Below are 10,685 nucleotides of genomic sequence, written 5' to 3'. Positions count from 1 at the left end.
CCCAAAAAAGTGTGCCTCTAGGACGAAGATGGCGGCAACTTAGCCCGGGGACTGAAGATGACTGTGGCCTCCGGAGGCCCAGAGCAGGAGACTCGGCCCCCGGCGGCGCCCGCGGGCAGACCTGCAGCGGCCGCGGCGACAGTCGGAGCGCGGGGTGGGGGGTGGGGGGGAGGGACAGCCCCGCCGGCGGCCGCCCAAGCTCGGGGCGCGGGGAGAGCCAGCGCGAAGTAGGCGCGGGAGGCGGAGGAGAAGCCAGCGACGGAGAGGAAGGAGGAGGAAGAGGAGGAGAAGAGGAGGAGGAGGAGAGGAGGAGGGGAGGCGCTCCGGTCGCCGTCAGTGGGCAGCAGAGACGCGGCATGCCCCTGGCAGGGGAGAGCGGGCTGTCCTCAGCTGGGCCATGGGGACCCGCGCGCTGACAATGCCGGGGTGATAGGAGCAGCGCCAGCCACTCTGCCACCTCCACCACCATCACCTCCCGCACTCAGCCTCCCCACCGGCCAGCACAGCACCAGCCTCCGCGTCTCTCTCTCTCTCTCTCTCTCTCTCTCTCTCTCTCTCTCTCTCTCTCTCTCTCTTATTGTCTCCCACTCTTCAGGGGATGGGGTCGGCTGATGATTAGGTCGGAAGCAAGATCTTCCTCCAAAGTATGGTAATATTTATGTAGGCAGAGAGAGAGAGAGAGAGAGAGAGAGAGAGAGAGAGAGAGAGAGAGAGAGAGAGAGAAGAAACGGGAGGAGGGGATACGGAAATTAAACCCTTTAAGTCAATGCATATTGTGGTGACACCGGCACAGGAGCCCTCACGGTGGAGTCGGCCAGGGCTGTGCGTTCCCAAAATATGACCAGGGGTGCTTGGATGTGTCGGCAGTATGACGACGGCTTAAAAATCTGGTTGGCAGCACCCCGGGAGAACGAAAAACCGTTCATCGATTCAGAGCGGGCTCAGAAATGGCGACTGTCTCTGGCTTCTCTCTTGTTTTTCACAGTCCTGCTCTCTGATCACTTGTGGTTCTGCGCCGAGGCCAAGCTGACCCGGACCCGGGACAAAGAGCATCACCAACAGCAGCAGCAACAGCAGCAACAGCAGCAGCAACAGCAGCAACAGCAGCAGCAACAGCAGCAGCGACAGCAGCAGCGGCAGCGACAGCAGCAGAGGCAGCGACAGCAGGAGCCCTCCTGGCCCGCGCTCCTGGCCAGCATGGGGGAGTCCTCGCCCGCCGCCCAGGCACACAGACTCCTCTCCGCCTCCTCGTCCCCCACCCTGCCCCCCTCCCCGGGAGGCGGCGGCGGCGGCAGCAAGGGCAACCGAGGCAAGAACAACCGGAGCAGGGCTCTTTTTCTAGGAAACTCTGCCAAGCCGGTGTGGCGCCTAGAGACTTGTTACCCCCAGGGCGCCTCCTCCGGCCAGTGCTTCACCGTGGAGAGCGCGGACGCCGTGTGCGCCAGGAACTGGAGTCGGGGGGCGGCCGCGGGGGAGGAGCAGTCGTCCAGGGGCTCGCGGCCAACTCCGTTGTGGAACTTGTCGGATTTTTACCTTTCGTTTTGTAATTCCTACACACTTTGGGAGTTGTTTTCGGGGCTGTCCAGTCCCAGCACTTTGAACTGCAGTCTGGACGTGGTGCTCACGGAGGGCGGTGAGATGACCACGTGTAGACAGTGCATCGAGGCTTATCAGGACTACGACCACCACGCTCAGGAGAAGTACGAAGAGTTTGAAAGCGTGCTGCATAAGTACTTACAGTCCGATGAGTACTCGGTGAAGTCCTGTCCTGAGGACTGCAAGGTAGGGATAGTGGTTCCTTTCCCCTCCACTGTGGCTTTTTCTTGTCCGATTCCTCTATCTGGCTCTGGTTTTGTAAGTTTAATCATTGTTGATCTGGCTATGAGAACTTGACTTTCTGATGGAGTTGGGGACATCTGGTAGGGTGCTGTTGGCCCGAAGCCTTCTTTTCAGCTCTCGCTCTTGGTACATCAGAGAAGTCCATCTTCTAAGATAACAAAGTCAAGGCTTGAGCTGTTTCTTCGAGCTTTGCAGTTGGCTCGTTCTCTGTTACTGCTAGTCAGGGAAATAGAGAGAGGACCAATGCACGCAGGTAGCCAGAAGGGATCTTCTGGTGAATCTGCCTACATCATTTCTCCACTTCTAACATAATGAAGTTGGTTGGCCAGAGGAACAAGAGAAAGTGTAGTTGTTGATGTAGGGAGGAAAGCAGCCAAATGTACACATTTTGTGGGTTTGTGGGCTAGCTCTTGTTCTTCAGTAAGTCTGAAGGCCTGTTCTCTTTAAACTTCCTGTTTTCTCTTAGACATCTGTGTAGTACAGGCCTGTCATATGAGTAGAAGGTTGTAATTAGCTATTAATTGATTCTCAATGTTAAACTGGCAATCATACACCTTACGTAATTGCTTTTATTTTGCATACTCTGAAGAAATAGCAAATGACACATCTTTGATGCTATGAGATAAAATTCGGAGAAACAGTTAGCACATTATATTGTAATCAACAAGGACTGTGGTGACCTTGCTGATTATGATTACCAAAGGGGGAGTCTAGGCAAGTTTCTTGGAAATGGTGTGTGCATCCTGGGCTGCTGGAGGTGCCGCTCTCCGTGGTGCTGAAACGGGGCTCGTCCAAGAGAGGCCTAAAGATGAAGAGGCTGCAGTGACCTTTAGCTGGGAAGACATGAGGACAAGATCTTGTAGGTGTGGGTGTTAGCTTTTCCAAGCAATTAAAACACAGACACACACACACACACACACACACAAGAAAATTGTATTGTTGTTTCAAAAGAAATTAGAGACATAACTTTTCTTCCCTTTCCGACGTCCCCAACCCCCAGAGCTCAAAGGGCCTCCTCCCCTTGCTTTCTGTGGAGGATGGGTCAAGAGTCACACAGACCAAAGGAGTGTGCTACTTAACTCAGGGCTCTTAGGTGAAGCCAGAAGAGCTCAGCTCTAAGCCACACCTATAGTTTATCTAAACTTAAGCTAGCCTTGATTATAGGTTTTATTTCTTTCCTTTTTTTTATGATCAGAAACTTTGGACTGTCATTAAAAATAGTCAGTTTATCACATTGATGAAAATTTTATTTCAGTGGATAAAACAACATTTAAGTTCTCTATGTATGTTTTGAACATGCCCATAATTCATTCGTAGGAAGAAAAAGCATCGTTAATGACAGAAACTAACAATGAATGACTAATGCACTGTTATTTGTCCTGATGGGGCTGCTGCATGAAACATTAAGATAAGGAAATGACAGATAATCCCACGACTAGTAAAAGTATGGCATAGATTCCGATAATTTACAGTTAGGGGCCATGATGAAAATTTGACTTTGCACGTTCCCTTGACAGTGAGCGCTCACTGATGTGCTTTGTAATTTTAATTTGATTAACTCAGTATTTGAAAGAGAGTCTGTGCTGTCAGTGGAATGGAGTCATTCCCTACCTCAGAGGAAGTGTGCAAATATATCACGTTTCTCTTTCTCTTCATCTGAATTAATTCTCAACATGGAATTTATATCGTCATAATGGAAATGTCTACTGTAAATCTTTTATGAGGTACTCTAAGACAATACTCATATTTTTGGATAAAGTAGAATTTGTTAGCACTATAAAGTCTTAACTTTAAAAAGCCATTTCTCTTTGTACTGAAAAGTAAACAGATATACTTGTATTTCTCAGTGCAGCAGAATTTATTACTGGAGATGCCCTGGTAACATGCATTCACTTTTTGGTGGTAGAGACATGGCAAATTACTTTTGCCAGTAGGATATAATAATTTTATAATAGATGGTTTAAAAAATATGTGAATTTAAGTTGAAAGTGTTAGCATACTTGGTTTAAGTAAACTAACTGGTTAGGCATAGAAAATGATACATGTGAATTCCTTAGTTTAATGAATAATTTCTCTGATTCTGAAAAAGCCATATGTATACCTTAATACAAAGTATGAAAGTTGGTTTAACGTGACTGCTGATTTTGAAGATTATAGCTGAATTTCTAAAAAGCACTCTTATTTCAATGCAATTGCTATTGCACAATGACTACAGTCAAGATCTTTCTTCAAATTCATGTAAAAAATCATTCCTCAAATTCATGCCACCCCCTTTGGCAGTTACAAAGCCAGAGATTAGCTAAAAGGATAGGCTGTCTAAAAAGGTTGACACATTGTGTCTAAAAGTAAACACAATGTGTCTCCATGGTGGCTAACATACTCACAAAATGCAGTTTTAATGGTTTATGAATATATTTATTATAGATAAGACATATAAAATCCTATTAGTAGCATAAATTAATGGTATTTATATTTTAGGAGAAACATGTTAACTTTTTCACTGATTTGCTTCAATGACATCTAACTTTTTAAGCATATTATTGAATTTAGTTTCATATTTCCCCCCATTAGAAATATACTCTATAAAATAAGAGTGGATTAAATTAAAATTCCATGTAAATTTCTTAAAGAGCTTTTATTTGGGAAGGGGTGGACCAGTTTGGACCAGTCATGCATTTAAAACGTCTGCAAATCACATCTCATATGACTGAACAATGAACATTACCATATATATCAGGAACTCGATCACTGTGGAGGGTGAACCAGAGGATTGCAAATTCCACACCAGGCCAGCATTGCTGTAAAATAGCTTCTGGTTTGTTCTCTTCTGTTTGTTTGGTTTTGGTTTTGTTTGTTTAAGTTTGTTTGTCTTGAGCTATAGTAAGAAGAGATCAAAGAGAACCATTTTACTTTAGAAAACTCACATAACATATTAGAAAAAATTCTCTACTCTGGTGTACTATTTTTTAATCATCATGATAAATGACTTGCTATCTTTTATTTAAAAAGCAAATATTGGCATTTAGGAAGAAATGTACAAATGTATAAATATGAAACTAATACTTTATCATTTAAAGTTCTATATTACGTAAACTGGGTAGCAGAAGCTTTGGGTAATTTTCCCATAGTTCACAGCATTATCCAAAGACAGAGCCTTCAGCATATAAGAAGAATCTGATAAACATCAAAATCTCCAAGTTAGACAATATAAAAATGACATTTTTCAAGCTCCAATTTACAAATATATATAATTTTCATGCTTGACTTTTACAAGCTTTTCTCTTCTTATTACACTTTTAAATTAAACCATGAGCATTCTGGAAAATGTATCCTATGTACATGAGGTTTGGGGTGACGTATATTTTGTGTTACCTGTAAGCATTTGTTCCACTGACAGCATTACTTACCTAAGATACTTTCAGATACTTGATGAGAGATCACATATTTGAGATTGAATTCTAACATAGGACATGGCAAAATCTAAAGATCAGTTATGTCTGTGTAAATTGTCATCTTTGGGGCCCCAAGAACACATGGACTCTCATTGCTTTATTTTTATGATCTCATCATATTATGCTTGTTAATTGTTTGCATTTAGCAAACACAGACTAAACATTGCCTCATGGCAATGAGCTTGAAGTTTCCCTAATTCTTTAGATTTTTCCTTTTCATTCGGAATCGCTCAAGTTGCTCACAGTGCCACCCATTTTGAAGTCACAGAGCTGTGGACTTTGATACAAGTGAGCAGACAAAACAGTTCCGGTGATGGCTAAAGTTCATTGTCAATGTGAAGCACCAGGGAAGACAGACCCTTAGTTGAAGAATTTCCTCCAGTGTATTGGCCTTTGGGCATGTCTCCCAGGCATTTTCTTGATTGGTAATTGATGTAGGAGTTGCCATCCCAAGGTAGGCCTAGGGTGTATAATGAAGTGTTGTGGATACCCCTGGCTTGTATTTTAATGCTAATTTCACTCCTTAGAGGGCCTGCACTTGAGGAGTTGTGAACCTCCCCCACTTTAACTTTTCAAATAAAGGCTTGAGCCAGTGATTGGGCAGGAGAAAGGGGGAGGAGCTGAGATTTTGGGGAGGAGAAAAATGATTTTGCCTGGGAACGGGGAGGAGCTATCAACAGGATGGGGGAAGAGCTAACGGGGGGGGGGGGGGGGGGGGAGAATCTACAAAGAGGCTGCAGAGAGAGAAACTCATGGCCTGGAGAAACCACAAGTTATACAGGATAATATAGATGGGAATAGAGTAGTGTAGTGGGAGATCTGCCCAATCTAGGCTTATAGCTTGTATTGTTACTGATTGAGTTGAGATTTCTTTTACTGGGTAATTGGGTTGGAAACAAAGTATCAACAGCAAAGAGCCAAATTGTGAGTCTGGATGCTAGCTAGTAATCACTGTTCCTCCATGGACTTGCTTTAGTTCCTGCCTCCAGGTTCCCTCGTTGAGTTCCTGTTCTGACTTCCTTGATGGTGGTCTGAGACATAGTAATGTAAGCTAAATAACCCACTTCTTCCCAAGTTGAATTTGGTCAGTGTTTTATCACAGCAACAGAAATGCAAACTAGGATAATGATAGCATGTATTCTTGCTTATTTTGATGTTGTGTTCTTAAACGTCATAGAGAAATGTTTTTTAAAAAATATTTATTCATTTTAATGTGTGTGTGTGTGTGTGTGTGCGCACACATGGGGCGCACACACGCACGCGCCCCATGTGCACTTAAGCTTCTACACAGGTCAAAAGATACTGTATGGATGCTGGAAATTGAATCAAGGTTCTCTGAAAGAGCAGAAAGTGTTTTTAACAACTGACTATTCTCTCCAGCACCAGGAAACAGTTTCTGGAAAGAAAAATCCAGTACCTTAAAACTGCTTCCATTCCATGTTTTAACCTGCACATTATTTTGCTGTGACTGCACACATGTCAATGTCGAGGAATAGATTTCCACTTAGATTCTGCTACTTTATTATGCTCAGTCTTGTTTGTAATTGAATGATTTTTCTACTGGATCAGATGGTCTGGTCATGCAGATTAATAGGACCGCTTTAAAGTCAAAGATACCATCAAGATCTTTTTATGACTCAGATTTGTGGTTTTAGAAATATATTTTGTAATTGCTGATTTATCATTGGCATTCCCCTCCCCCTTATAGAAAAAAATATGCTTCAATATGAATTGTCTGCAGTATTCTAGACTGAGAAGCATGTTTTTACTCCAGACTTGTAACTGGGTCAGATTAGACGCTATATAGGACATAACCTAGATGCTGATGTATGTTGGTTTTAATCACTTTTTTTGGATGAGGTCAGTGTTTGCTTATGCAAGGTGAGTTAAAGTGCAGAAGAATAGGAAACCTAGCAGAGATTTCAGCCCCATACTCCCTCATGTGGAAACTCTAAATCACTATGTTAATTTTTCTTGCTGAACTTCCTATATAAGAACAACATATAAATAACTGTTTCAAGGAACATAATATTTTGGTTTGGGTTATCTGAGCTGATGCTTTAATTTCATTTTTCATTAAAAATGTCAATCCTATAATGCTCCAAGCACTTTGATGCTTGTATTGGTTTAGGTCTTAAAGATAATTCTTCAATGTCACTGGACATAGAGTGTACATCAGTGCCCATGGGGCCATGTTGGAGGACCCTGGCCATCTTTAGAAACCCTGACATCTAGAGATTCTGATGTCTTTTATCTGATGTGTGTCATGTGCCTGGGTGTGTTTAAAATGGAATCAGTGAGTAATAGACTCAGCCCAGTTCTTTTGGTCCTTATGTCTCCATTGTGCATAACAATTGCAGTAAAAGTTGAACCAGCCAAATACTTTGTGGAAAGGTATCATGTACACAGAGGCTCGGGGGCAGCAGGCTAGTGAGGAGGTCAAGGGAAAAGATGTGTAGTGAGCTACCTGATGCCAGGCGAGGTAAGAAGGCAGAACAATCTTGGGGCTTTGGAAATAGCTGGTTATGAAAATGCCAGCCTGAGGCCTGGCTTCTTGCTGGGTCAAGTCCTCACCCATGTTCACAGAACGGGTTGAACACTGGACTGCAGAACTTCAGTAACAATGTTGGAGATGCACCCACTTCATTCTTCTTCTTCTAATTCTATCAGATTGGAATATACAGACCCTGGACTTTATTGAAGTGTATGGATGGTTTCCAAGGCAACCTGGCGGCCTTCTGTGTTACTTCCTTCAGCTCATACCCGTTCCTTCCTCATCTACTTGCTTCATTCGACATGGAAAATCTTTCATTTTTGACATTTTAAAAAATAATGTTAATAGGCCATGGGTTTTTTTTTTTTTGGCTGTTTTCTATAGCACTACAAATTCATATATAGTCTTTTTTTAAAGACACACACTGCTAATGAACATGGGTTGATTTAGTTCGGGACATACTTTCTTCCCTCTGGAAGTAATTATGAATAGCCATCATTTTAATCACATATTTAATATACTTCTTAAATGACATATTCTAATGTACTCTGATATTTAATATTCAAAAGAACATAAGGTTGTAAGCAGTGAATAGTATAAGCTATATATTATACTAGAGGTATGGAAATATTTATTTGTAAGTGATAATGATTTATTCCCAGGCTTCTTGACAGTCTGCTTCTATACTCAGGTATTTATAAGCAAGATGCTATGGTAGTGATCCCTGAACTTAATATCTTATCATCCATTGCTATTCCATTCATATTTAAGGATAGCTTTGATGTTGTTAATGGGGTCTCCACTTTTGTGTGGGATGAATGAATGTTTATGACTTTAGCCTTGGTCCTTTGGGTTTCCTTTCTTCTTGTTGCTGTTTCTGCTTGCTGTCACCCAGCATGTCTTTGCCTGCCACTTGGAAATGGATCTGTGTGTCCTACTGGAAATGGTCTCATGGGAAATCTAAAGACTAGAATTCTTTCTTCTCTGCAACTCTCTTAAAAATGGATTGGTCTTTTTCTTACTGAACTGTTACAGACTTTGTTAATTTTAAATGCAAACTTAACTAAGCTGTAAAGGGCAGTGGTGTTATGGTATTCTCTCTCCTAGACTATATTGTTGATGACCCAGACACCAAGTGTTAGGAGCAGGCAACAGGGCTTAGAGATGTTTACATCAGAAACCACTTCCTTCCACCCTTATGTCTGCCCTGTCAGGTAAGCCCCATGGCTGGCTGGCTTTGTTGGTGTTGGCCTCTGGTGAGGCAGAGCAGGCATATGTCAAAAGTCATTTGCCTCCTGCCTAGCATATTTAGAGAAAGAAAGAAAAACAAGACAGAGGCTGGCTCCCTTTTCTCTTTAAGGACACACTGCCAAGGCCTAGGAAACCTTCTCTGGACTTCATCTCTTGAAGATTCCACCATTTCCCAAGCAGGCTAAGCTTGGAACCAAGCTTCTATTGGATGGATCTTCGGGGAACATTTCAAACCCAAAGTTGAGAAAAAAGAAAATAATTTTGAGAAGGACACAGAGTTAGTTAAAAGTGCTATACATTGAAGAACAGACATTTAGGTCAGGGAGGGATTGGTAAATGTCTTAGTAGGTAAAGGTGCTTGCTACCAAGACTGACTGCCTCAAGTCAATGCCAGGGCCTATGTTGTGGAAGAGGAGGACCAGATCAGATCCACAAGTTGTCCTCTGATCTTCACGTTCATGTTGTGTGCTGTGGGCAGTCTACATGAATATGCCTCCCACCTCTCTCTCTCTCTCTCTCTCTCTCTCTCTCTCTCTCTCACACACACACACACACACACACACACACACACACAAATCCTCACCAAATTTAAATATGTTTTAAATTAGGTCAATGAATTTGACAAATTGTGTCTTGGTGACCTTATACTTGTCACCAAGTATTGATAAGAACATAATTTAGCATTTATGATTTAGTATATTTACTATATGATAGTATATGATAAGAACATAAGCCAAGAGGTTATGGGAGAAGGTGTAAGTTGATGGTGAATGAAGACAAATCCAGATACTTTGATTAAGTTCATCAGAGGAAAGAGAGAATGAATGGAGGTCAGCGTCCTCCAGGAAACCACTTACAGCGAAATGAACGTGATATTGGTTGTTCTTGATTTCCTCCTCAGTGTGGAGAGTGTTGTATGGCAATCATTGTTAAAGCTTTCAGAAGGGATGTGATCACATGATGAGTATGTTCTTTCACATCCAGATTCCTTCCTTCTTACCACTTACGATTTTTAAAAAGAAACAATGATTTACTTGCAGTGGTTGAAAAAATAAACATAACTTTATATATATTAGATATATATTCTATATATTATATATTCTATATAATATATATATTAGAATATACTTCCATCAAATATAAATCTCATTTCAAAGTAATGTAAAATATTGATTGGTCTTAAGTATGAAATTAACCATTATATAGCATATGCTGTTAAAGTTACTGTCTTTAGGAATGTGTTGCCCACTAAATTGTATATTTCAATAGCAAAAACCAGCTTTGAGTTTAATAGGGAAGTGTAGAGGGATGATTAGATGACTGAGTGCAGGCTTGCATTAATTTCCTGGTTTCACTATTTTCTAGTTACATGATGCTGCCTCAGAGACTGACAACAGGGACTCTATTCATCTCTTCCATAGAACATGTCTTCTGTTTACATGAAAATATTTAACCAGGATGTAGTGATTCCCAATGAATGGTAACAACACATTAAAACCCATGGCAAACAGGGCAAAAACAAATGTTGCCCTCACTTAAAGTCTGACAAAATTTTTGGTCACCCATGGTTGCCCATTTGCAGGTTTTAAGTAGACATTTCAATACCCATAAAAGTAATCCTGATGTGTTGTACAGGCCTCTGTTTCGCT

The 10,685-nt window shown here is 41.9% G+C and overlaps 1 protein-coding gene across 1 annotated transcript in view; it reads left to right on the top strand.

The window, feature by feature from the left end:
• The first annotated feature begins 837 nt into the window (after positions 1-837).
• Positions 838-10,685, top strand: part of Nalf1 (NALCN channel auxiliary factor 1) — a 548,015-nt gene continuing 538,167 nt past the window's right edge. Inside the window, exon 1 of the mRNA XM_052162571.1 lies at positions 838-1,782. Coding sequence (XP_052018531.1) covers positions 838-1,782 — 945 coding nt within the window. The remainder of the gene's footprint in view (positions 1,783-10,685) is intronic.

This window comes from Apodemus sylvaticus, chromosome 18 (assembly GCF_947179515.1).
Source record: "Apodemus sylvaticus chromosome 18, mApoSyl1.1, whole genome shotgun sequence".
In the NCBI taxonomy this organism is placed as follows: domain Eukaryota; kingdom Metazoa; phylum Chordata; class Mammalia; order Rodentia; family Muridae; genus Apodemus; species Apodemus sylvaticus.
Note: the sequence above shows the minus strand (reverse complement) of the source record. Positions and strands in the feature narration are given on the sequence as shown.